The sequence below is a fragment of the Cyprinodon variegatus genome, unplaced genomic scaffold, assembly GCF_000732505.1.
Source record: "Cyprinodon variegatus isolate N-32 unplaced genomic scaffold, C_variegatus-1.0 Scaffold1579, whole genome shotgun sequence".
In the NCBI taxonomy this organism is placed as follows: Eukaryota; Metazoa; Chordata; class Actinopteri; order Cyprinodontiformes; family Cyprinodontidae; genus Cyprinodon; species Cyprinodon variegatus.
Genome location: NW_015152032.1, coordinates 50,147 through 78,103, shown reverse-complemented (window position 1 = coordinate 78,103; position 27,957 = coordinate 50,147). Strand labels below are relative to the sequence as shown.

At 43.2% G+C, this 27,957-nt stretch overlaps 1 protein-coding gene across 1 annotated transcript in view; it reads right to left on the bottom strand.

Moving 5' to 3' along the window:
* The window catches only part of LOC107103971 (titin-like), a gene marked incomplete at its 5' end in the record, with an annotated part of 93,910 nt that overhangs the window by 16,189 nt on the left and 49,764 nt on the right, over positions 1-27,957 (bottom strand). Inside the window, 18 exons of the mRNA XM_015403845.1 lie at positions 7-306; positions 415-705; positions 800-1,105; positions 1,197-1,499; positions 1,629-3,695; positions 3,793-4,092; positions 4,198-4,482; positions 4,657-4,950; positions 5,046-6,809; positions 6,904-7,209; positions 7,292-7,594; positions 7,759-8,064; positions 8,175-8,462; positions 8,549-8,845; positions 9,030-9,332; positions 9,425-10,012; positions 10,210-10,506; positions 10,623-27,932. Of these exons, the coding sequence (XP_015259331.1) occupies positions 7-306; positions 415-705; positions 800-1,105; positions 1,197-1,499; positions 1,629-3,695; positions 3,793-4,092; positions 4,198-4,482; positions 4,657-4,950; positions 5,046-6,809; positions 6,904-7,209; positions 7,292-7,594; positions 7,759-8,064; positions 8,175-8,462; positions 8,549-8,845; positions 9,030-9,332; positions 9,425-10,012; positions 10,210-10,506; positions 10,623-27,932 (25,908 nt within the window). The remainder of the gene's footprint in view (positions 1-6; positions 307-414; positions 706-799; positions 1,106-1,196; positions 1,500-1,628; positions 3,696-3,792; positions 4,093-4,197; positions 4,483-4,656; positions 4,951-5,045; positions 6,810-6,903; positions 7,210-7,291; positions 7,595-7,758; positions 8,065-8,174; positions 8,463-8,548; positions 8,846-9,029; positions 9,333-9,424; positions 10,013-10,209; positions 10,507-10,622; positions 27,933-27,957) is intronic.

The following is a 27,957-nucleotide window of genomic DNA, read 5'->3' as shown; positions in this document are numbered from 1 at the left end:
ACTTACTGAATGTGTTTCTGGCCACCATTGGCTCTGACTGGAGGTAAACCCCCGCACCATACTTGTTGACCCCCCGAACTCTGAACAAGTACTCTGTATTCTTGAACAGACCAGTGATGTTGCATGTCAGGTCCTTGCACTCAGGATTCAAGATCACCCAGTTCAACCTGTTGGTGTCACGCCTCTCTACGATGTAGTGTGTGATGTTATCCCCACCATCCTCAAGAGGTGGCTTCCAGCTCAATGTGCATGACTCCTCTGTTATCTTGCTGATCTCAATGCTGCCTTCACATACTCCAGGTGTGTCTAGACAGGATCAAAACATACTTAAAAGTAAATACCTTTGCAACAAATGCACTGAATATTATCTGAGACTACAAGTGATTCAATTGGCGAAGAACAAAAGGCACTTACCAAGCACTTTGACATTGACCTCTGCAGTCTTGGTTCCACTCACATTTCTGGCAGTCAGGATGTATTTTCCAGTATCATCTCTGTCACAGAATTTGATAATTGCCATAGCTCTAGTGGGTGTGTACTGCAGGTGATATTTCTCACACATCTCCAATTCCCTGTTGCCTTTGGACCAGAAAGCCTTAGGATCAGGTCTACCCCTGACTGCAGCATCCAGAACCAGGTCTGAGCCGGCTCTGACCATTACAGTTTCAGAGAGCAGCTTGCTGTCCAAATGTGCTTTAGGAGGCTCTGTTCAGTGGATTAACAGATCTTAAAGTTAGGTCATGTCTTAAAACTTGCTACATATAGTATGGAAAATATTAGTGCAAGGAAAAACTCTTACCAAAATCAGTCTTGCACTGCACTGAACCTGTGGATTCCGACGGTGTACTGAATACTTGGTTGGCATTTTTTGCAATCACCCTAAATTCATAGGCCTCTCCTTCTCCCAGGGCAGTGACGGTGTAGAAATTATCCGTCACGTTAGTGTAGTTGCACTTGAGCCAGCGGCCCTCACCCGTCAAAGTGTATGGCTTTCTTTCAATGATGTAGCCAACAATAGGACTGCCACCATCATTCAAAGGAGATGACCATTTCAAGGAGACAGTGCTTCTTGTGACATTGGTGACTTCTGGTTTACTTGGAGGATCTAAAGACAAGTCCCAAGATGTTTTGTCAGATAAAAATTTCTAATTAAAAGAAACAGTATAGGTATTATGCAACTAAACAGCAAAACTTACCAACTGGGTTTTGAGCAACTGCTCCCTTAGAGGCCTCACTGGCTTTACTGAGCCCAGCACTGTTCATGGCATAAACCCTGAACTGGTATTCCAGGCCTTCAACCAGACCTTCTACCTTGTAGTAGCATTCAAAGCATGGGATCTTATTCTCTCTAACCCATAATATATTGTTCCTCTCCTTCTTTTCAATCCAATAGCCTGTCACTTTGCTTCCACCATCGTGGTAGGGTTCCTCCCATTTCAGGGTCATTGTGTTTGCTGTGACGTTAAAGACTGAAGGTTTGGTTGGTGGGCCTGAAGGTGCTGTAATAAGAAATCAGGTTTGGTCATTATATTTTATTTTAAAAAGACCATGCAATTGAGATGTTTTGATAATGTATTTAATGCATAATTTTAAAAGAAAGGAAAATATAACCTGAAGGTAACACTTACAGAAAGGATGTTCTGCAACAATCGTCTCGGATTCTGTGGGCTTGCTCACCCCAAATCTGTTCTCAGCTGAGACCCTGAATGTGTATTGCATATATTTGGTTAGATGACTAACGTGAAGAGATGTTCGCTTCACACTGGAGTTGATCAGCTGCCAAGCTGTGGAGCCAGATTCACGCTTCTCTACAATGTAGTTGGTAATGTCAGTGCCACCATCATCCTCAGGTGGTTGCCAGTTAACAACACAGGACTCAGAGGTGATGGAAGAGATTTCAATTGGTCCAGTTGGAGGACTTGGTCTGCCAGTGACGTTAACTTCAACTGTAAATGTCTTCGTTGCTGTTACATTTTCAAGAGTGAGGTAGTATTTGCCTCCATCTCCTCTCATGGCCTCCTTGACTGAGATGCTGGCTCTGTCCTTTGTTACCTTGATGGTGACTCTGTCAGAGTTCTTCAGTCTCATTTCCTCCAACCTCCATGAGACTTTAGGAGCAGGTCTGCCACTAATAGGAACATCAATGGTGAAGGTGCTACCAGATCTGCATGTGACAAGTTGGTTGGGTATCTCACTCAGGTCAGCAGCAGGCTCAATATGAGGCTCTTTGACCAGCACAGGTGCTAGAGTTTTCTTTGGTCTGCTGTAGCCAGCCTCGTTTTTAGCCTTAACACGGAAGTCATACTCATCACCCTTGTTAAGCTTTTCAATAACATAGGTAAGATTCTTGGTGCTTCCGACCACTACCCATTTGTCTCCACCTTTTGGTCTAGCTTCTATGACGTAACACTGAATGCGGCTGCCACCATCGTGGTCTGGCTTCAACCAGCCTAGTGACACAGAGGTATCTGTGGTATCAAGGACATCCAGCCTCTTTGGAGATGATGGCTCTGCTGTAGCAATAACCGGTTCAGTGAGCTCAAAGGCCTCCCCCAGACCATGTTGATTTTCAGCTGACACTCTGAAGAAATAAGGCACACCCTCGAGCAGGTCCTGGATCTTGAGGATACCCTGTGTGCATTTATCACCAGACTGCTGCCATGTGCGTCGACTAGCCTCACGCCTCTCAACAATATAGTGATGAATACGAGCACCTCCATCACTGACAGGTGGCTGCCAAACAAGTGTGACGGTGCCTCTGGAGACCTCCTTGAAAGCTACATTCTGTGGAGGCCCAGGTGTATCCAATACCTTTACTACAAAGGTAACAGCCTTACTACCGCTGGAATTCTCCAGGTTAACTGTGTATTTGCCTGTGTCATATCTAGAGCATTTTTCAATACTTAAAGAGCTGTAGCCATCAGTAGTAGTTATCTCTGACATCCCGCTCAAATCTCCTTCCTCTTTCACCCAGGTAGCAGCAGGGATGGGCTTTCCTCTGAAGTGAATGCCCAAACATACCGAGCCTCCAGCCTTGACAATGTGTGTTTGTTTAAATGTGGCATCAATGTCCACCTGTGGAGCCGTTAACCTCTCAACAGCCTGGGCAGGTTCTGGAAGTTCCTTGTCTTCACCTCTGCCTACATGATTAACAGCTGCAACACGGAACTTGTACTCAGCTCCTGTCTGCAGACATGTCACCACATAGTTAGTTTCAGACACAAGTTCCTCATTTATCCTCTTCCACTCAGTTTCTTCTCCCTTCACCATTTCGATGATGTAGCCAAGGATATCCATGCCTCCATCATCAACTGGTTTTGTCCATTCCAAGCTAATGGAGGTATTGGTAGAATCTGACACACAAACCACCGATGGAGCACATGGGATATCTCTAGGCTCAGAAGCCCTGATTGGTAAAGAGATGTTGCTTGGAGCCCCAACACCGGCATCATTAACAGCCATGACTCTGAACTCATATTCCACATCTTCTGCAAGGTTAAGCACCTTGTGAGCACATTCGATAATTGGCTTTTTGGTAATAACTTTATAGAACCGAGTAGTTTTCTTTTCTCGTTTCTCTAGAATGTAGTGCTGGATAGGGTTGCCTCCATCAGACGTTGGCGGGATCCAAGACAGTGTAATACTCTCCCCTGTCACCTCAGTGGCATCAGGGGTTCCTGGGGCATCAGGAGTTGCTAGGAGGAAACATTTTAATATTTTACAGCCAGTAACTACAAAGATCACAAACAATATATTCTTAAAAGCATTCTTTTTTATGACTTTTGCACTTACTGTATTGCAACTGTGCAATGATGGGACTGGATTCCAAAGGCCTGCCAACACCAAACTTGTTAACTGCAGACACTCTGAACTGGTACTCATTGGACTTGATGAGTTTGGTTGCATTAAATGTACACTCCTTGCATTCATCAGACACCAAAGCCCAAGATATCTTGGCTGTCTCCCGTTTCTCAATGATGTAATGTGAAATCTCAGAGCAGCCATCATTCTCTGGTGGGTTCCAAGACAGAGTGCACTTGCCCTCTGAAATATTTGTGAATGTGATCGGTCCTACCGGCTCCCCTGGTGTGTCTGCATTACAAAGATTCACATTAAAATAAATAAGTCACAGCTATCCAAAAATAAAAATACAAAACAATACAATTGATATGGAAAAAGAATGTCAGCAGTTCTTACCCTGGACTTGGATTAGAATGCTCTCCTTTTTGGTTCCAGATCCATTGGTAGCTTCTACAGTATAGAGGCCACGATGTGAGCGGTCAGCATCTCGGACAAACAGGGTGCTGGATCCGGGAACATTAATAATGTCCATCAGCTTTTTGGTAATCTCCACATCATCTCTGTACCAGACAACTTTAGGAACTGGGCGTCCAGTGACGGTCACTTTTACTCGAATGTTATCTCCAGCCTTAACTGTCAAACCCTCGAAGTACTCTGGGCCAAACTCAATATTTGGAGCAGCTGTTTTAAGAAAGTTCATGTTAGTTTTATTGTCCATCAGTAAAAAAAAGGAAAGTTACATCCAGACTATTGGATCAATGGAAGTATTTCAGTGCCTGAATAACAGATTTTTAACAATTTTATATCCATTAGCTTTACACTGTAATATAAGATTCAAATTCTGTTGAAACTCACCATTTTCACTTCGTACAGCAATAAAGCCAGAGGAGTTGGATGGGGGACTGACAACACCAATAGCATTTCTGGCGATGACTCTAAACTCGTAACGTTCATTTGTCGTCAGTCCAGGGACAGTGTACTGAGAGTCATGTACTTCAGTCAGATTGGCTTTAAACCAGCGACCATGTCCTTGACGCTTCTCGATGCTGTAGCTTGTAATCTTGCTACCGCCATCACGTTTTGGTGCATCCCATTTTAATGTGACTGAATCACTGGTCACATCAGTGTAATCAGGCTGGCCAGGGGGGTCTGAAAGAGAGGGAATTTAAAGAGGTAACATGGTAAACAAGTACTTCCCAAAACCTCAGATGTTTCAGAATGTTAACGTCTTAACTGGGACTTACCAACAGGGCTCACAGCCATTGTTGGCTTGCTTTCATCGCTCATTCGGCTGAAGCCAGCATCATTCTGAGCGTAAACTCTAAAGGAGTACTCAAGACCTTCAATGAGCTCCAGAATCCTGTAGTCCAATTCTTTGATCAGGACTGTGTTCACCTTTTGCCACATGATGCTGTTCTTTTCCTTTTTCTCCACATGGTATCCCTGGATGGGGGTTCCACCATCATATATAGGTTTCTCCCACTGGATCGTCATGCCATCGTTAGTCACATTGTAAACAACTGGTTTTCCTGGTGGGCCTGGGGGCCTGAACTGGTGCTTGGCAATAACCATTTGTGAGATTAGAGGCTCACTGACACCATATCGATTTTCAGCACATACTCTAAACTGGTATTGAACACCCTTGATCAAATTGGGGACCCGGAATTGTGTGTCTTCGACACGGGAGCAAGCCATCTTCCAGTTTGACTGGGAGGCATCACGTTTCTCCACTGTGTAGCAGGTAATTTCTCCTCCACCGTCATCATTTGGTTCATCCCAGGATATCATGATATTGTCAGCTCTGACTTCATCCAGGCGGATGGGTCCTACAGGCTTTGATGGTGGTCCAAGAGTATTGACAAAGATATGGAAGGACTTCCTGTTGACCTTGTTGTCAAGACTCAGAGTGTATTTACCCTCATTCTCCTTCTTCACATTCTTAATCATTAGAGTTGCCTTGCTTTGAGTTGTCTTGAAGCGAATTTGGTCACTCTCTTTCAGAGGCAGGCTGTCTTTTAACCACTGCACAGCAGGTCTTGGCTTGCCTTTGTATGGTAACTCAATATGTACATTATGACCAAGACGGATGTTAAGTCTACCACCTGGGTACTCTCTAAGGTCTGCCTCAGGAGTGATAATGTAGTCAATGACCTTGATAGGGCCATGCTCAACAAAGTCACCCTGCCCTTTCTCATTTCTGGCTGCAACTCTGAAGTACACATCTGAGTGCTCCTTGAGTTTCTTGACCTCAAATTCACACTGTCTGCTGACTCCTCCCAATGACCACTCCTCGTCCTTCAGCTTCTTCTCAATGATGTAGTCAGAGATGATGCTGCCTCCATCGTAATCAGGCTTAAGCCACTGTAGTGTCACAGAAGTCTTAGATGAATCTTTCATAGATATTTCTTTGACTGGTCCTGGAGTTTCTGTAGCCTTGACAGACTCATGTGTTTCACATGGATCACCAATACCATTCTCATTCTCTGCTAAGACACGGAAGGAGAAGGATGTTTTTTCTGACAGGTCTTCAATAGTGTATGTAGTGTCTACGCATTTGTTTGTTACTGCAGAGTAAGATCTCTTAGAGGAGTCCCTCTTCTCAACAATGTAATTTGTTATCTCAGCTCCACCATCAAGAAGTGGAGGATCCCAACAGAGTGTGACCTTTCCACGGGTAACTTCCTTGATGGCCAGGTTCCTGCACTGAGCTGGGGTGTCCTGTACCTTCACAGACAGAGTCAGCATTTTAGGTTCTCCAACACCATTCTCTATCTTGACTGTGTACTTTCCAGTGTCAAGTCGGGTCACTTCACGCATGATGAGCACTGTTGTTGTGTCTGAGTGGTGGAACTCATATTTGGGATTATGATCTATGCATTCTTCCCCTTTGCTCCAAGAAGCCATGGGAGCAGGTCTGCCCTTCAGTGGAACAGTCAGCTCAACGTCTTTTCCTGCCTTCAGAATGTAGTGAGTTCTCATGGCAACATCTGAGTCAATCTGGGCTTCCTCTGTAAAGGTTACAAACATTTTAAGGTTAAAAAGATTTAGATAAATCTACGTTAGATATATTTTTTGCCAATCTTAAATATATTTATATATTACCCAAAATATCTTTGGCCTGCACAGGCTCAGTCATCTCTAAAGGTTCTCCTCGGCCAGCACAGTTCAAAGCAGAAACTCTGAAAAAGTAGTTTGTATCTGGTTTTAGATCATGAACTGTGTACTCTGTAGTCTTAACCTCGCCCTTGGAAGTAATCATTGCCCAGTCTTCTTCTCCTTCAACAAGCTTCTCCAGCATATAGCTGGTAACCTCACTACCTCCATCCCATTCTGGTTTTGACCAACCCAGGGTGATTGATGTCTTTGTGGAGTCCACAACCTTTAGCTTGCAGGGCTCATCTGGTGGATCTGTGAATAAAAACAATGAGTTAGAGAAGTAGAGTAAAAAAAAGGTTGGCATATAAATCTCAAAGTTTATCTTATCACGTACCAACTGGGTCAGCAGCCTTATAGTAGTCCGATACCTCAGAAAACGGCCCCTCACCAGCTTTGTTAATTGCACATACACGATACTGGTACTCATTTCCTTCTGTCAGGTGGTACACCATCTGTTTGGTGTCAGTGATGGGATCTTTATACACTCTAATCCAGCGTGAGCTCTTTTTATCACGTCTCTCTAAGTAGTAGCCAGTCACAGGGCTGCCACCATCCACTCCCGGTTTGTCCCATTCTACTAACATGGTGGACTTGGTAGTAGTGTTCACTTCTGGAGTCCGGGGTTGACCAGGAGTTACTTTGGAAAAAAAGGCAAAAATATATATTATTTTAGGGGAAACTATAAAAATATCAGTGTTTCGTAATAAAATGGTATAAGTAGTATAAAAAAACAAACAAAATCAAAATGAGTATTTAGTGTTACACAATAAGGAAATTATTAAACACTTAAAAACAACCTACCAAAGGCATTCTTAGCAATGACAGGGTCAGACTCAAGTGGCTCTCCAACTCCAAACTTGTTAACTCCCATTACTCGGAAGACATATTCATTTCCACGCACCAGCTTTGAAACTACAATGTGTGTTTTCTCATGTCTCTCTGAAACGGTTGACCAAACCACTCTGCTGGTCTCCCGCCTCTCGACAACATAGTGGGTAACTTTGGAACCTCCCTGGTCAGACTCTGGAACAGGCTCCCAGCTGAAGATTATCCGATCTGCTGTTATTGAGTTGAAATTAATCAGGCCAGCTGGGGGTCCAGGTTTGTCTTAAAGAGAAATGAAAGGCATGTGAACATTAAATATACACCCTTGTATTCATTTCTAATTTTATGAAATAGGATATGACATATAACAGAGAATTAAGTGCTTGAAGTACCAAGTATTTCAATCCTGATTGTAGAAGAGGCAGATCCCAGAGAATTTTTTATCTTAATCTCATATGAGCCAGTGTCAAAGCGAGTGGCATCCTTAATCAGAACAGCAGAAGAGTCTGTTGTACTTTCAACAGACACATTAGAAGAGGTTACCAGCTCCTTTCCGTCCTTGAGCCACTCAATAGTAGGCAGAGGCTTCGCAATAATTCCTACGCTTAGTTTTACTGACACCCCGGCTTTATACTGGACCACGTCAAGGTACTCAGGAGGAAGATCAATTGCTGGGGCACCTGTGAGAAAAATATATTTTGAATATCAAACAAATAATATCAAAGCAAAGCATCATAAAAAAGTTAAAAACAAATTCATAGCCTACCACATGCATCAACACAGGTGACTGGGCCAGCAATAAGAGATGGGTTACTGACAGACCCAACAGCATTTTTGGCATATACCCTGAACTCATAAGATTCATCTTGATTAAGTCCATATACAGTGAAGCCAAGCTCAATGATGTTTGTAAAGTTGGCCTTCACCCATCTGCCATTAGGGGCTTCCCTCCTCTCCACACTATAGCCAGTAATCTTGCTTCCTCCATCATATGGTGGGCGTTGCCAAGCAAGGGTGACAGAGCTCTTCGTGACTTCTGTGACACGAACATTTGCTGGGGGCTCTAGAGGATCAATGTGGAAAACATCCAAGTTAAGTGAAATAAAATAATTTGTTAAAAGGAACTTTTCATATTGTATATATAATCAAACTTAAGGTAGTGATTTGAAATAAAAATATCAAAGATTAACATAGGTTTACATCAATCTATGCCTGTTTAGGGCAGTATTGTGAAATAAAAGACTTACCGCAGGCATCAATAGCAAGCACTTCTTCAGATGTCTTGCTCATCTTTCCAATACCAGCAGCATTTTCAGCTGCTACCTTGAATTCGTAGATGAGACCCGGACAGATATTTGTAACCCGCCACTGGTTTATTGGTATGGCGGTTTTATTAACCTTCTGCCATAGGATGCTGCTTCTCTCTTTCATCTGGAGGTGATACCCAATTACAGGGCTTCCGCCATCACTGACTGGCTCATTCCAGCACACAGTCAGACTCTCTCTGGAAACAAAGCTAACCCACGGGGTGGACGGAGGACCCGGGATTACTGAAAGAGAACAGCATTTTGGAACAGTTGTTAAGAAAGGGCAATCAGTCATAAAACCACAGATAAAGAACATTTTTTTTTAAATGACTTACCGTAAGGCAGCTTGATCATGACTGGTTTAGTGTCTATGTGGCTGCTCACACCATAGCGATTCTCAGCCTTGATTCTGAACTGATACTCTTCTCCCTTGGTTAGCTTAGTCACCTTGATGGCACTTCTAGCAATGCTAGTTGACACCTCTACCCAAGCAGGAGTACTTGTTTCACGCTTTAGAACAATGTAGTTGGTAACAGGACTGCCACCATCATATTCTGGAGAATCCCACTTTAGACAAACAGAGGTCTCTCCGACCTCTCCTATCTGAACTGGACCAACTGGAGGTCCAGGTCTGTCCAGAACGATGAAAATAAGCGAGATCTTGGTTGTACCTCCTGCATTTGAGGCTGTGATTTCATATTTGCCTGCGTCACTTGAAACGCTTTCTTTTAGAGATACAATTAGGCTGTCAGGAGTTACTTCAGTCAGAAGTCTCTTGGATCCTTTGATGAGAACATTATTTTTGGACACTGTCACCTTTGGCAGGGGCTTGCCAGTGAGAGGAATCTCAAAAGTCAGGTCAGATCCCGCTTTTACATAAACTGTATTCTTGGGATAGTTCTTCAAGTCAAACTCTGGAGCCTCTGTAAAAGAAAATCAGGACAACAATATGAAACATGATCAAATACAACTTCAAATAAAATTTACAGCACACATAGTTGCTCAACTTTGAAAGTGTAGGCAATAATACATTTACCTTTAAGCTACATGCAGATCTGAAAGTTAAGTTATATTTTTATATTGAATAACAAAATCTTGTAGAAAATAAAATTAAAAATACCCTGTATTTCCTTGACGATAACTGGAACAATCATCTCCTTAGGTTCACTGAGTCCAGCATGGTTTTCAGCACGAACTCTGAAGAAGTACTCAGCTCCTTCCCTCAGATTCTTAATGGTATGAGTCAGGTTCCTTACAGTTGCACACTTCACCCACTTGGTCTGACCCTTTTCCACGGCATCGATCAGGTAACCAGTGATTCTGCTTCCACCATCATATTCTGGTCTTGTCCAGGCAAGTGTAACACTGTCTTTGGTAACATTTGCAACTCCAAGTTTCATGGGTGGACTTGGTACCTCTGAAACACACAGTTTTAATTTTTATTAGCTTATGCATGGACAAAGTCACACGTTTGTGATTGATTAATCTATCCTATATATGTATATACACCCATTTATATTTATATATATATACCTGTAATCTTTGTTCCTCCCTTGGCCTCTTGAGGTACACCCACTCCATTTTCATTTTCTGCTATAACTCTGAAGTAATAGACAGCTCCCTCCTGCAAGTCTTCCACCTTGTAGGTCAAAGCATGACAGTTGCTGGTTACAGTCACCCAGGCCTTCTTACTTGCCTCACGTTTCTCAACATGGTAGGCTTTTACTGCATCACCACCATCGTTTTCTGGAGCCTCCCACATCAGTGTTGCAGAATCCCTGGTTACGGATGAAACTTTAACATTGACTGGGGGTCCAGGGGAGTCGAGCACTTTTACCACCATTGGCAAAGTTGCTTTACCCAGTGGTGATTCAATAGTGACACAGTACTCTCCAGAGTCATTCCTAGTTGACTTCTCAATAGTCAGTGATGTGCTGGATTCTGTTGATTCAATCATTCCTCTTGCTGTTAGATCTACACCTTCTCTGCTCCATTCAACCAATGGTGCTGGTTTCCCCTTGAATGGCACATTAAGGGTAAAAGATGTTCCGTGTTTTACTACAAGAACCTTACGCATCTCAATATCAGCATCGAAAGACGGTTCTGACGTTCTATCTGCTGCTGCAGCTGGATCTGAATAAGGGCTTCGCACACTGCTTCCAATTTTATTAATTGCCTTTACACAGAATTCATACTCTACATCTGTCTTTAGTCCCGTGACTGTGAATTCCAAGCTTTTGGTAAGAGGAATTGCCTCAACCCATCTGGCTAGTTCTTCAGGCGATTCAGGTGCCTCTTCCTCCTCATATTCCTCTTCATCTTCCTCCTCATCTTCTGGCTCTGGTTTAGGAATAAATTCTCTGTATTCCACACTATATCCTAAGATGGCTGTACCACCATCATTTGTTGGTGGTTTCCAAAGGATAGAGACAGTGTCTTTGGTTGAATCTATAATCTTTGGTTTGGTTGGACGAGAGGGAACAACCAGAGGATCTAGTGCTCTGAAGGTTGCAGATGGATCACTGGCAGGACTCAGGCCAGCTGCATTTTCAGCATAGACTCTGAAGTCATACTCACAACCCTTGCGAAGTTTTGTCACCACCAAGGTAACCTCCTCAACTAGAGCTCTGTTCACACGGACCCATCGCATGCCGGTCTTCTCACGCCGCTCAACTACATATCCAATGATGGGACTGCCTCCATCACTGGCTGGCTTACACCAGGTGAGGGTCATTGAATCTCCTGTTATGTAGGTCACATCAACACCAACTGGGGCAGCTGGAATTGTGTATGGATCAGTTATTTTTATAGCCTCACTTTCAAGAGCCTCGCCAACTCCATGCTTGTTAACCGCTAGAACTCTAAAGATATATTCATTGCCCTTAAGTAGACCTGTGACCTTAAAGTAGGTTTTTGTGACATCACCCTTAACTAATGTCCATGCCAAACGACTGGTCTCACGCTTCTCAACAACATAATGTGTGATATTAGCACCACCAGTTTCTTGAGAAGGACCCCATGACAAAGTGCACTCCTCAGCTGTAAGACCAGTGATCTGAAGAGGGCCTGCAGGGGGAGCTGGTTTATCAATTATCACACAGTTTATTGGCATAGTGACTATTCCACCAATGTTCTGTAGAGTTAGCAAATACTGTCCAGAATCTCTCCTGATACAGTCCTTTACAACGACAGAAGTGCTTGTATCTGTGGTAACAATCTGAATCCTTGCTCTTAACTCAATCTCTTTGCCATCTTTTGTCCAGCAGACGACAGGGGCAGGACGTCCAGCAAGGTCAGCATTGATCTTTAGAGTTTCTCCCGCCTTCACAAACACAGTCTCTCTAAACTTGACATCCATCATGATGCGTGGTGGATCTACGTCATCTTTAACAGTAATAGGGCCTGTGTTGTATGATGGCATACTGAACTGTCCAGCTGCATTCTTAGCAATGACACGGAAATCATATTGGCTGTTTTCTGTGAGGCCGGTAGCATTGTAGTGGGTCTCTGGCACATTGGTGAAGTTACACCTTGTCCATCTACCTTCAGGGAGGTCCCTTCGTTCAATAATGTATCCGGAAACCTTTGAGCCGCCATCATACTCTGGTTTTTCCCAAGACAAAGATACAGATGTTCTTGTAATAGCAGTAACCACGGGTGTGCCTGGAGGATCACAGGGATCTCTCGCTGCAACAGCCTCACAGGCCTTGCTGCATTTACCAATACCAGCAATATTTTCTGCATATACACGGTATTCATAGAGCATTCCCTCTTCAATACCATTGACTTTGTATTCTGTGTCTTTGATCATTCCTCTGTTCATCTTTGTCCAAAGAATGCTTGAACGTTCCTTCCTCTCCAAATGATAGCCTAGAACAGGACTTCCCCCATCAGTGACTGGCTCATTCCAGGTCACCAACATGTATGACTTGGTAGCCAGTTTTACAATAGGAGTTGAAGGAGGTCCAGGCTGTTTGAAGTTATATTGAGCAGTAATTCCAGGAGAATCAAGAGAGCTGCTCTTTCCATAACGGTTAACTGCATAGATGCGGAATTGATACTCTGCCCCTTGCGTTAGGCGACCAGCTTTGAATGATGTTCTAGCCACATTACTTGCTACCATTTGCCACTCTTGTGTGTTTGTATCTCTCTTCTCAACAATATAGTTGCTGATGGAGCAACCACCATCATATTCTGGTGGGGACCAGGATAGTGTAATACTATCTGAAGTAACGGCATCAACCTTAATACCTTTAGGTCGACCTGGCTTGTCTAGGACAACAACTCCAATACTAGCTGTTACAGTTCCAGCAGTGTTGGCCAAGGTGATTTCATATTTTCCAACATGTTCTTTGTTAGCTCCTTTAAAAATGATTTTAGATGAGGTTGCTGTATTAATGATTGTTACTGATGAAGTTTGCTTCAATGGAAGGGTATCCTTCTTCCATGATACAACAGGCTTTGGCCTGCCTCTTATGGGAACTTCAAGTGTGAGATCATCCCCAGCCTTGACACTATATGTTGTAAACAATAAATGTACTGATGGTTCTATTGCAATATCTTTTGCAACCACAGGCAGTCCAAGATCCTTTGGCTCACTTTTTCCCATCTCATTGATTGCAACAACTCTGAACAGATATGCTTCATTGGGATTCAGATTTGGAATAGTTGCTTCTGGTACTTTGACTGTGCATGCTGTGCCCCATTTGTCACCATGCTTAGGTTTGAATTCTACATTGTAGCACATGACTTTGCTTCCACCATCATGAGTAGGTTTCTCCCAGGCAAGGGATACACTGGTCTTTGTTACATCCACAAGAGAGATCTTGTTTGGTGGTTGAGGCACTTCAGATACTTTGATCTCTTTGGTTTCAACTGTCTGCCCCTGACCATACGCATTGACGGCACAGACTCTGAAGTAGAATTTTCCGCCCTCAGGCAGGTCTTCAATTTTGAATGAGTTTGCAATGCAGTTGCTAGTCACAGTTGTGTAGGCCTTCCTCACTGACTCCCTCTTTTCCACAATGTAATTTGTAATTTTTGCACCGCCATCGTTAACTGGTGTATCCCAGGCCAGAGTGACTGAATCCTTCTTGAGCTCCTTAACAGCAAAGTTTTGTGGTGCACTTGGTGTGTCAAGCACTCGTACTGAAATGACAGCCGATTTTGTGCCACTGGTGTTCTCCAATGTTAACGAATATTTCCCACTGTCAAAGCGGTTTACATTGTCAATTACAAGCATGGTGTATGAAGAAGTAGTATCGATTGCAGCACGGTCTGTTAGAGTACTCTCAAGTTTCTCCCATTTCACAGATGGGTTAGGTCTCCCTCTAATGGGTACAAACAAACGTAGTGTTCCACCAGCCCGGACAGACACCACCTTTCTTAGGTCAGCATCCAACTCCATCTCTGGTGCATCTGCTCTGTCAGAGGTTACAACTGTGCCATGAACATTAGCTGCCTCCCCAACTCCTTCTGAGTTGATGGCACAGACACGGAACTGATATTCTCCACCCTCCTTAAGATCTGTGATGGTGATTTTAGTGACTTGTATACCTGTAGGTGGCGTACACATGGTCCATTCTTTTTCAACGGGTGCCTCTATTGCTGGTGCAACTTCTGCTTCCTCAGTTAATTCAGGTTGTGGTGTATACTCTCTCATTTCAACAATGTATCCCTTGATGTATGCTCCACCGTCAAAGTTAGGTTTTCCCCAGGAAAGACACACAGAAGACTTTGTGTAATCTGTCACTTTTGGGTGGCGTGGAGGTCCAGGCGGTGTTGTGGCATCACATGCTCTATAGAAAAGGGACAGTTCGCTCAGGTCCCCTATTCCAGTCTCATTCTCAGCAGCAACGCGGAACTCATAAAAGTGATCGGGCATAAGACCAGTGACCTTGAAGTGTGTGTCTTTCAAAATTTGCCTGTTGCATTTTGTCCATCTCACACTATCTTTGTCACGTTTTTCAAGGTGATAGCCTTGAATGTCAACTCCACCATTGTTTTCTGGAGCTGTCCAAGATAGAACCATGGAGTCCCTTGTGATTTGACTTGCTTCGGGGGTTCCAGGAGCACTTGGTGGTTTGTATGGATTGCGTGCAATAATAGGTTCACTCTGAAGATAATCACCAGCACCAAATTTGTTGACTGCCCTTACTCTGAAAATGTACTCATTTCCTGGAAGTAAATTTGTGACTTTATGGTACAGGCTTTTTACATTTTGTGCAGCTATGGTCCAGGACAACCTGCTCGTTTCTCTCTTCTCCAAAACATAGTGGCTGATACTAGCTCCACCATCCAGAGCTGGTTCAGACCAGGACAGAATGCATCTGTCAGCCATGACTCCAGTCACTTTAATGGGTCCAAAGGGTGGTCCTGGTTTGTCAAGGACTTTAACAGTGATGGGGAAGGTTTTTGTACCACCAAGATTTTTGAGAACAAGGTCATAATGACCACTATCCAGTTTAGTAACATCCTTTATGGTCATAGCCGAAAGTTTCTGTGTAGTTTTAACTTCAATGCGCCTAGCTTTCTCCATTTCTTTGCCCTCTTTAAGCCAGACGACCTCAGGTTGTGGAGAGCCATAAATGTCTGCATCAAAAATCAAAGTCTCCCCAGCATTAACAACAATTATATCCTTGTATTTGGGGTCCATTGAGGCCCTTGGTGCTTCAATTTCATCAGTTACAGTTATAGGTCCAGAGCTGTCTGATGGTTCACTGAAGACTCCGGCAGCATTCCTTGCAATAACTCTGAATTCATACTGCGCATTCTCTGTCAGACCAGTAACTGTATACTCAGTCTCAATTATGTTAGTAAAGTTGGATCTTATCCAGCGATCCTCAGGTGAAGAGAGATCTTTAATCTCTACAATGTATCCATTAACTTTACTACCACCATCATACTGAGGTTTCGTCCACTGAATTTTTATTTGATTTTTACTAATAGATACAGCTTCTGGAGCACCAGGAGGATCACATGGATCACGGGCAACAAAGGACTCTGAGACCTTACTGCAGCGGCCAATACCAACAATATTTTCAGCATACACTCTGAATTCATAACCAATCCCCTCCTCAAGATTGCAGGTCTTGAACTGAGTATCTGTAATACGAGTCTTGTTTAGCTTGTTCCAGAGGATACTACTTCTCTCTTTACTTTCTAGATGGTAACCAATAATTGCACTTCCACCATCAGTGACTGGCTCATTCCATTCAATGATCATCATTTCCTTAGTTGCAGATTTAACACGTGGTGTTCCAGGAGGCCCTGGTGGTTTGTAAGGATACTGTACTACAATAGCCTTGGAGTCAAGTGCCGCACTCTTTCCATATCTGTTTTCAGCTATGATTCTAAACTGATATTCGGCACCAGTCTTTAACTTTGTTACCTTGAAAGCTGTTCTGGCTAGCTGTGTAACAACTGTCTGCCAGGTTTGGGTGGTGGTATCTCTCTTTTCCACAATATAGTTCTTAACTTGACAACCACCAGTGTAAACTGGGGGCTCCCATGACAGATGGACAAAAGTGTTGCTCACTTCCACCACTTTGACTGGACCCTTTGGTGGACCAGGCTTGTCCAGGATAATAATAGTTATATCTTCTGTGATGGTGCTGACAGTGCTTGTTGCAGTAAGAGAATATTTGCCAAAGTCATCTTTGCAGGCCTCCGTAATCTGAATTCCGGTTGTTAATGGAGTGTTAAAAACATTAACTCTTGATGTCACTTTTAAAGCCTGGCCATCCTTTGTCCAGCTGACTTTTGGTTTGGGCCTGCCGAGTACAGGGAACTCCAGTTTAAGATCTTTTCCAGCTAACACACTGTAAGTATTAAATTGCATCTTGATGCTTGGTTCTATGGTCATGTCATTTGCAATCACTGGAGCAGCAAGTGCCTTTGGCTCACTCTTTCCTTTCTCATTGTATGCAATGATCCTGAACAAGTATTCTGTTCCTGCCGTTAGGCCTACAACAGTTCCCTCACAAGTCTTTGGGTTTGCTGCAACTCCCCACTTATCTGTGCCTTTAGGCTGCATCTCAATGAGGTAGCCACCAATCCTGCTGCCACCATCATGTTCAGGTTTCTCCCAGGCCAGAGTGGCACTGTTTTTGGTGACATCTGTAAGGAAAACTTTTCCAACAGGGAGTGGTACTTCAGACGCCTTTGAAGCAGTTTTTGTTTCTACAGCCTGACCTATTCCATATTCATTCTCAGCCATGACTCTGAAGTAGTACATAGCTCCTTCAATTAAATTTTCAACCTTAAATGTTGTCTTGGTGCATTTTGTTGAAACATTTGCATATGCTTTCCTGGTCGATTCACGCTTATCAATGACATAATTCTTGATTTTTGAACCTCCATCAATCACTGGTGCGTCCCATACAAGAGTAACAGAATCCTTTCTGATATCTTTAACAACAAGGTTCTGTGGGGATCCAGGTGTGTCCAGCACTTTTACAGAAACAAATTCAGAGACACAGCCACTGCTATTGGTTAAGCTTAAGGTGTATTTTCCTGAGTCATGTCTGTCACAACAGTCAATAGAGAGTTGCGTGAAATTCACTGCTTTCTCAACCACAGCCTTCTCAGAAAGATCTCCATCATCCTTTGTCCATTTAATTTCTGGTATTGGCCTTCCCTTAAAAGGAACATAAATTCTTACAGATCCACCAGCTTTTATTGTGATGCCTTTTCTCAGCTCAGAATCAAGATGGATTTGTGGTGGATCTGTCCTTTCCTCTGGTTTCGCTGTTCCAGAAAGAACAACTGGTTCACCAACTCCCATTTTGTTCAAAGCACAAACTTGAATTTTGTACTCCTGGCCCTCAGTAAGTTTGGGAATCTCATACTTGTTAACACGTAGGCCAGTAGGGGGGGTAACCATTGCCCATTCTTCCTTTTCAGCTTGGCATACTTCAACAATGTAGCCTTGAATGGCACTACCTCCATCAGTCAAAGGCTTTCCCCAAGAAACTGTAATGGAGGTTTTTGTGGAGTCAATTACATTAAGATATGTTGGAGCACCAGGTTTGTACTTCGGATCAGATGCCTTGTAATATGAACTTGGAAGGCTTGGTTCTCCTATTCCTACAATATTTTCAGCAGATACCCTGAATTCGTACTCATGGCCTGTGGTTAGGCCTGTAACTCTGTATGATAGATCAGTAACTTTTTGTCTGTTACATCTGGTCCACTTGATTCCAGCTCTGTCCTTCTTTTCAATTATATAACTGATAATCTCACTGCCACCATCAGTTTCAGGAGCAGACCAAGTTATAGTCATGCCATCATGGGCAATGTTGGATACATCTTCAATGTGAGGTGAACCAGGTGGAATGAATGGATTCCTCATAGTAACTGCATCAGACTCAAGTGCCTCACTGACTCCATGATGGTTAACTGCCATTACCCGAAAGATATACTCATTGCTCTCCAGTAATTTGGTAACTTTGTAGCATGTGGTGTTACAAGTGTTAGAAACAAGAGTCCAAGCTAGACGACTTGTCTCTCTCCTCTCAATGATATAATGTGTAACAGCACTACCTCCATCATGTAATGGTGCCCGCCATGCCAGTGTGCATCTGTCCTCAGCTACTCCAGTGACATGGAGAGGTCCTTCACATGGACTAGGCTTATCCAGGACCAAAACCTTAAATGGAACAGTTTCACTGCCAGCTCCATTGGTCAGCAGAAGGGTGTAAGTTCCACCATCAACTCTAACACAGTCCTTGACCATGATCATTGCATGGTTTTCTGTGTTTTTGATCTCTAGCCTGATTGTATTCTCAATAGGCTTATCATCCTTAAACCACTGGATTGAAGGTAGTGGCTTACCATGGACATCTGCATCCAACTTGAATGTCTCTCCAGCATTTATTATAACAGTTTTGGTAAAGGCAGGATCGATTGAGTACTTAGGGGCCTCAACATTGTCACTTGCTATGATAGGTCCACTGTTGTATGATGGCTTGCTGACTGTCCCAACAGCATTTTTAGCAAAAACTCTAAAGTCATACTGTGCATTTTCAGTAAGACCAGTAGCAGTAAATTGGGTCTCTATCACATTTGTAAAGTTTGCCCTCACCCACCTGCCTTCTGGCAGATCTCGTTTTTCTATAAGGTAGCCGGTGATATTACTGCCTCCATCATATTCAGGTTTAGTCCACTGAATAACAATACTATCTTTGGTCACATGGATGGCCTCTGGTGTGCCAGGGGGATCACATGGGTCACGAGCAAAGCAGCCCTCTGAAATCTTACTGCTTCTGCCGATACCAACAATATTTTCAGCATAAACCCTATATTCATATTCGATACCCTCGTCCAAAGGATGACTCTTGAAAGTAGTTCCATGAATAAGTGTCTTGTTAATCTTGACCCAGAGAATACTATTTCTCTCCTTCCTTTCGAGATGGTAACCCAAAACAGGACTACCTCCATCTGTTATAGGCTCATGCCACTCAACAATTTGGTGGTCTCTGGAGAGAGAAGTGATAAAGGGAGTACCTGGTGGGCCTGGTTCTCTGTAAGGATATTGAGCCACTACTGCTGATGAATCTAGACCTTGACTCTTTCCATAGCGGTTCTGTGCAATAATCCTGAACTGGTACTCAGCTCCAGTCTTTAGTCTAGAAACTTTGATGGTTGTTCTAGCACAGTTACTGCTCACATTCTCCCATGTTGTTGCATTAGTATCTCTTTTTTGTACAATGTAGTTTGAGATTTGGCATCCACCAATGTATTTCGGTGGGTCCCATGAAATTGTTACACTTTGCGTTGTGATTTCATCAAATCTCACTGGACCAGATGGAGGACCAGGTTTGTCAAGTACAATTATTTCGATTGCACTTTCTTTCTTTCCTGCTGAGTTAGTGGCAGTTATGGTATACATACCAATATCATCACTTGCTGCCTCCTTAATGCTTAAAGTTGTATGTGTGGATGTATTGTGAATATTGACTCTGGTGGTAAACTTCAAAGGGGCTCCATCCTTGGTCCATACAATTGTTGGTTTAGGGCGTCCAAAGATGGGAATATCAATGTTCATGTCTTTACCAACATGAACACTGTAACTGCTGAATGCAGGACGGATATCTGGCTCAAAGACTAGATCCTTGGTCATCACTGGACCAGCAAGAACCCTTGGGTCACTCTTTCCTTTGTCGTTGATTGCAGTAACTTGAAAGAGATATTCATTTCCTGGGTTCAGTTTGGACACTGTAGTTTCCATTGTCTTAAATGTGTTTACAGCAGACCATTTATCCTGGCCCTTCAACTTTACTTCAAGCAGGTATTTTTGAACTCTGCTCCCACCATCATATTCTGGCCTCTCCCATGCCAAGGAGATGCTTGTTTTTGTCTGATCTGTAACAATCAAATTCCTTGGAGATTGGGGCACTTCTGAAACCTTAAGAGGGTCTACTGTTGATGCTGGTAGGCCAACACCAAAAGTATTTTCAGCAAGGACTCTGAAGTAGTAACTACAGCCTTCTTGGAGGGATTCAATCTTACAGGAAAGAGTATGACAATTTGTTACAGCAGCTGCATACGTTTTACGAGTGCTTTCTCTCTTTTCAATAATGTAATTCTTGATTTTGGACCCACCATCTAAAAGAGGTGGCTTCCATGCCAGTGTTACTGACTGGTTTGTAATCTCCTCTACTTTAAGATCAACAGGGGCACTGGGTGTATCTAGGACACGGACAACAACAAATGCAGACTTGGTTCCACTGGAGTTCTGAGCAGTAACTGTATATTTTCCACTGTCATTTCTGCTCATTTTATCAATAACAAGTGATGTATAACTGCTGGTTATTTCAACCTGAGCAGTCTCTTTGAGGGGTGCTTCATCTTTGTCCCACTTAATAGTAGGAGTGGGTCTTCCTTTAATGGGGATAAATAGTCTAAGGGAAGCACCAGCTTTGATGGTCACAATCTTTCTAAGTTCTGGGTCAATGTCAAGATCTGGTTCCTCTGTCCTATCCTGCGCAACCACAGCTCCAGAGACATCTGCATGTTCACCCACTCCTACCTTGTTTATGGCACACACTCTAAATTTGTATGCCTGGTTTTCCTTCAAATTTTTTACTTCAAATTTAGTTGTCTTTACACCTGTTGGGGGAGTGCAAATTATCCATTCCTCAGCAGATACATCGGTGGCAGAGACTGATTCATCTGGGGCATCAGGTTGCACCACTGGCTCTGTAGCAATGCTACACTCAACAATGTATGACTGAATTTCACAGCCTCCATCACATACAGGCTTCCCCCATGACAGAAATACTGATGACTTTGTTGTGTCAGTGACCTTGGGGTTTTGTGGTGGGCCTGGTCGGAAGATGGGATCAAGAGCTTTGTAGAAAACAGTTGGGGTGCTTGGCTCACCAATGCCCACTGAATTTTCAGCAGCAACTCTGAATTCATAAATATGACTTTCCAAGAGTCCAGTTACTTTAAAAGTCAGATCTGTAACTGTTTGCCTGTTGCATCTTGTCCATCTCACTCCTTCTTTGTCATGCTTCTCAATTATGTATCCAGTAATTGGACATCCACCATCCTCAGAAGGAGCTTCCCAGCTGAGCACCATTGAATCCTTTTTAACATCTGAAACTTCCAGATTTTTTGGTGTTCCAGGTAGAACATATGGATCTTTAATTATAACAGGAGCAGACTCAAGTGGTGCACCCACTCCAAACTGATTAACGGCATGAACTCTGAAGATATATTCATCTCCTTCAAGAAGCTTATTTACTTTGAGACAAATATTTTGTACTTTTGGATCAACAACAGTCCAAACAAGCCGGCTTGTCTCTCTTCTCTCAACGATATAGTGAGATATTTTGCTACCACCATCTTGAATTGGTGGTTTCCATGCAAGAGAACAATGGTCTTTGGTTACTCCTGTAACAACAAGAGGCCCTTGTGGTTCCCCAGGTTTATCAAGAATGACAACATTGATTTGAGTAGCTTTCTCTCCTCCTGGATTTCTTAGCAACAGTGTGTATTGGCCTCCATCTGAAAGTTTAGATTCCTTTACAAACATGAAAGCTTTAGTCGGTGTGTTCTTAATTTCTCTATGAATAGTGTTGCTGAGTTCCTGTTCTCCCCTCAGCCAGTGAATAGAAGGCAACGGCTTTCCATGAACATCAGCATCAATTTTGAAGTTTTCTCCAGCATTAACCACAAGCGTCTGTGTGTATTCAGGATCAATGCTGATCCGTGGTGGTTCAATCTCATCCCTGGCGGTAATAGGGCCAGTGCTGTATGAAGGAAGACTAAAGACACCAGCCGCATTTCTGGCAATAACCCGAAACTCATATTCTTTATCCTGCACAAGTCCAGTTGCAACATATTCAGTCTCAATGACATTTGTGAAATTTGCCTTTAACCAACGACCCTCAGGAAGCTCCTTCTTTTCAACAATGTAACCAGTTACCTTTGCACCACCGTCATATTCAGGCTTTGTCCAAACAATGGTTATGGAGTCTTTAGTGATCTTTGTTGCTTCTGGAGTGCCTGGAGGATCACAAGGATCTCTTGCAATATGTCCTTCAGATACTTTGCTTGCTTTACCTATTCCTACAATGTTTTCAGCATAAACTCGGAATTCATACTCCATTCCTGGTTCCAGACCTGTGGTCTTGAAAGTTTGATCCGTTATGAGAGACTTGTTAAGTTTGACCCATAAGATGCTGTTTCTCTCTTTGCGTTCAAGATGGTAACCTAAGATATTACTTCCGCCATCATTTACAGGTTCATTCCAGATTACAACCATGCTGTCCTTAGAGCAGGCTGCAATTTTTGGTGTTCCTGGTGGTCCTGGGAGCTTGTATGGATACTGAGCAACAATACTTTCAGAGGAAAGAGCTGGGCTCTTTCCATACCTGTTTTCGGCAACAATCCTAAACTGATACTCAGAGCCAGTCTTCAACCTGCCAGCCTTAATTTGTGTTCTTGCAATGTTTTGAGATACTACCACCCAATTGGTTGTGGATGTGTCTCTTTTTTCCACAATGTAGTTTTTAATGGTACATCCACCGTCATACTCTGGTGGATTCCAGGAGATTGTAATACTATCAGAAGTGACCTCCTCCACTTTGACAGGCCCCCTTGGCTGGCCAGGTTTGTCCAGAACCACAATGCCAATATTTATTGTTGTCTCCCCTGCTGTATTGCTAAGAGTAATACTGTATCTGCCAACATCATCTTTAGCGGCCTCTTTAATGTTAAGGTTCAGCATTGTGTCTGTTGCCCCAAAGTTGACTCTGGTAGTTCTCTTCAGCCCCTGACCATCTTTCATCCAAGTAACGGCTGCTTTTGGACGTGCCACATATGGAACCTCCACTGTCAATTCTTCTCCTGCCAGCACACTGAATGTGTTGAACAGCATTTTAGCAACTGGTGCAATGATGAGATCTTTGACTATCACAGGGACACCTATTTGACGAGGTTCACTGGTTCCTTTCTCATTCTTCGCTGCTACACGGAACATATACTCTTCACCAGCATTAAGTCCACTGATAGTTGCTTCTGTGTCTTTAACTATCATAGCCTGTGTCCACTTATCCACACCTTTAGGCTGAATCTCAACAACATAACAGCCAATTCTGCTACCCCCATCATGTTCTGGCTTTTCCCAAGATAGGGTAACACTGTTTTTGGTGACATCTTTCAGTGTGATTTTACCAGGTGGCTGTGGCTTCTCTGACACTTTAACTGATTCAGTCATTTCAATTGGCAACCCAATACCATATTCATTTTCAGCCAGGACTCTAAAGTAATAATTGCACCCCTCTAGCAGCTGGTCAACTGTGAAGGAGGTAGTATGGCAGTTGGAGTTAACTGTGGCATATGCCTTTCTTGTTGACTCACGTTTTTCAACTATATAATTCTTAATCTTGACCCCTCCATCATTCACTGGGGGGTCCCATGTTAAAGAGACAGCTTCCTTTGTGACAGATGTGATTTTTAGATTCTGTGGGGCACTTGGTGTATCAAGAACCCTGACTTGGACTGTAACTGTTTTGGAGCCAGATGAGTTTTCAATGGTGAGGTTATATTTTCCACTGTCAAATCTATTGACATTTTCAATTACAAGTGATGTGTATGAAGATGTGCTGTCAACTGTTGCCCTCTCTACAGCTTCACCTTCACCTTTAGACCACATAGCCTGAGGTGCTGGTCTGCCTCTTATTGGGACAAACAGTCTAAGTGTGCAGCAAGCCCTCAGACTGACCACTTTGCGGAGCTCAGCATCTAAATCTATTTCAGGAGGGAGCAATCTGTCCTCAGCTTTGGGATTTCCTGGAACAGTTGCTGCCTCTCCAACTCCTTCACTATTAATGGCAGAAATATTAATCTTATATTCCTGGTTTTCTTTCAGATTAGTAATGGTAAATGAAGTTGCGAGGAGACCTTCCTTAGGTGTTGCTATGGTCCATTCCTCCTCTTCCTCTTTTTCAGATGGGATGCATGTCTCAACAATGTAACCAGTTATATCAGAGCCACCATTATATACGGGTTTGTTCCAGGCAACAGTAATTGAAGATTTGGTAGTATCCAAAATTCTGGGGTTGCATGGAGGGCCTGGCTTGTACAGCCCATCAGTAGCTCTGTAAAATAGAGTGGGCACACTTGCTATGCTCACTCCAGCAGCATTCTCAGCAAATATTCTAAATTCATATTCATGTCCTGGAGTAAGCCCAGTTGCCTTGAACTGCAGGTCTTTGACTTTTCTCATATTACATTTCACCCATCTGAGGCCAGCTCTGTCTTTCCTTTCAATACTGTAGTTGGTGATTGGAGTTCCACCATCACTCTTAGGTGCTTGCCACATTACAATCATTGAATCTTTAGTAATAGCTGTCACTTCAGGATTTTCTGGAGGGTCAGGTTTCACATATGGGTTGTCCGCAATAGTGGGTTCTGATTCCAGAGATTCCCCAAGGCCATATTTGTTTACAGCCATTACTCTAAATATGTATTCATTCCCTTTGAGAAGCTTGGTTACCTTGTGTTGTGTAACCTGCAGCCCTGAAATAACATTGGTCCAAACCAGTCTACTTGATTCACGTTTCTCAACTACATATCCTTCGATCTTTGCACCACCATCATCTGTTGGTGGGGCCCAGGTTAGTACACAGTTGTCTGCAGTTACATTAGACACTTTTAGGGGTCCAACTGGTGGTCCAGGTCTATCAAGCACTTTAACATTGAAGACATGTTTTGCAAATCCACCAACATTAGTGGCAGTCAAAACAAATTCACCTCCATCTGCTCTAACAGAGTCCTTGTTGGTCAGAACTGTTGCTAGTTCAGTAAACCTAACCTCTCGCTTCATTGTGTTCTCAACCTCCTTTCCATCCTTTGTCCAAGTCATAGATGGGATTGGCTGACCAGCAATATCAGCTTCAAGCTTAAAGGACTCTCCTGCCTTAAGAAGAACAGTGTCCTTGAAGATGGCATCAACCATAATGCGTGGCTCTATTATGTCATCTTTGCAAATAATTGGGTCAGATGGTTCAGATGGTATGCTTACTGCTCCTGCTGAGTTTCTAGCTATTACCCGGAACTCATATGAGGTGTCCTGAGTCAGTCCACTCACTGTGAATGCTGTCTCAATAATGTTAATAAAGTTTGCTCTCATCCAACGACCAGCAGGCAATTCTCTCTTTTCCACTGTGTAACCAGTAATCTTAAAGCCACCATCATAGGCAGGCTTTGTCCACTGAACAGTGATGGCATTGTTGTTCACAAAAATTGGAACAGGCTGACCTGGGGGATCCACAGGGTCCAAGGCCAGTATTGCCTCAGAGGCTTTACTGGGTTTACCAATTCCTGCCATGTTTTCAGCCAAGACACGGAATTCATAAGCAACTCCATCTTCAAGTCCTGTTGACTTAAAAACATTGCCTTTCACAAGACTATTGCTGATCTTATGCCATATTATGCTGCTCCTTTCCTTCCTTTCAACATGATATCCAATTATTTCATTTCCACCATCAGAGACAGGTTCATTCCAACCAATTGTTATTGAGTCTTTGGTGAATGCAACTACACTAGGAGTTCCTGGTGGTCCGGGTACTTTGAATGGATAGGCAGCCACTACAGCCTCTGATGTGATGGGAGGTCCAACACCATATCTGTTTTTAGCTTTTATTCTAAACTGGTACTCTGATCCAGTGGTTAACCTTATGGCTTTGAACACTGTACGAATGACAGTGGATGACAGTTCAGTCCATGTCTGGGAGGTGGTGTCTCTAATTTCAACAACATAGTTGGTAATTGGAATACCCCCATCATTATCAGGAGCTTCCCAAGAAAAGACACAATAGGTGCGAGCTATTTCTACAATCTTTACTGGTCCTTTTGGTGGTCCAGGTATATCGTGTACTTTGATGATTATGTTGTCTGTTGTAGTTCCAACAATATTCTTCCCTGTCATTGTGTAAACACCACTATCAGCTCTACTGCAGTCACTTATGCTGATGATAACAGTAGCTGGAGTAGATTCTACATTGATTCTCTGTGTGAGTTTTAGGGCTGCTCCATTCTTCTGCCAAGAAACTGTTGGCCTTGGACGTCCCATGACTGGGATTTCAACCTTAATGTCATCCCCTGCTTTTGCAATAACAGTTTTCTGACAAACACCACGTAAGTCAAACTCAGGTAGAGATGTTGAATCTTTGATAACAATGGGTTTGCTCTCACGAGGAGCACTTCTGCCAGATTGATTAACAGCCATGACATGGAAAATATACTCCTCATTTTCATTGAGATTCTTCACAGTGAAGTCCAAGGTCTTCACTGTTGAAACATGTGCCCACTGGTCTGTTCCCTTCTTTTTGGCTTCTAGAACATATCCAGAAATTCTGCTTCCACCATCATGTTTGGGTTTGGTCCATACTAGGCTTACTGAGTTCTTTGTGATGTCAGTAGAAATAATGCTTTCTGGAGGAGTAGGCGCTTGGGATGCACGAATTGGATCAGAGGTTTCAACTGCCTCCCCAATGCCAAACTCATTCTCAGCAGAAACTCTGAAGTAGTATTCGCAGCCCTCACCCAAGTCGCTAATTCTAACTGATGTTGTTGGGCACTTTGTAATTGCAGTAGCAAACGCCTTGCGTGTTGACTCCCTTTTCTCAATTATGTAATTTGTGATTTTGGCTCCTCCATCAATTAGAGGCATATCCCATTGAAGCGTGATACTGTCTTTGTCAATCTTTACTGGTTTGAGGTTAAGAGGAGGTCCAGGTGAATCCAAAACTCTAACATGAATATCAGCACTTTTTTTACCAGCTGAGTTTTCAAGGGTAATCTCATATTTGCCAGCATCGATTCTTGAACTCTCTGGAATAAGTAGCATTGAGAAAGATTCAGTGCTATCAATGACTGCACGTGGAACAGGGCCACCTTCTTTACTCCAATTGACTGTAGGAGCAGGACGACCCTTGATAGGCACAAAGAGACGAATCGAACAACCAGCTCTGACAACAAGGGTCCTTCTCAGCTCAACATCCAATTCTAGATCAGGTTCAGCAGCATGTTCTACAATTGCAACCAATTCCTGCGTTTCAGCGGGTTCACCTGATCCCTTGGCATTTACAGCACTAATTCTGAAATGGTACTTAGCACCAGTTTCCAAGCCCGGAACAACAAACTCTGTGATTCGGAGAGGAGACGACGGGGTATCCTTAATCCATTCTTCTGTTCCATCCTTTCTGTGCTCAATTACATATCCAGTGACTTCAAGTCCACCATTGTCCAGAGGTTTCCCCCAGTTCAGCGTAGCAGTAGTTTTAGTTGTGTCGGTAACTCTTGGATTGACTGGCGGTCCTGGAACAACTAAAAGGAATATGATAAGCAGTTA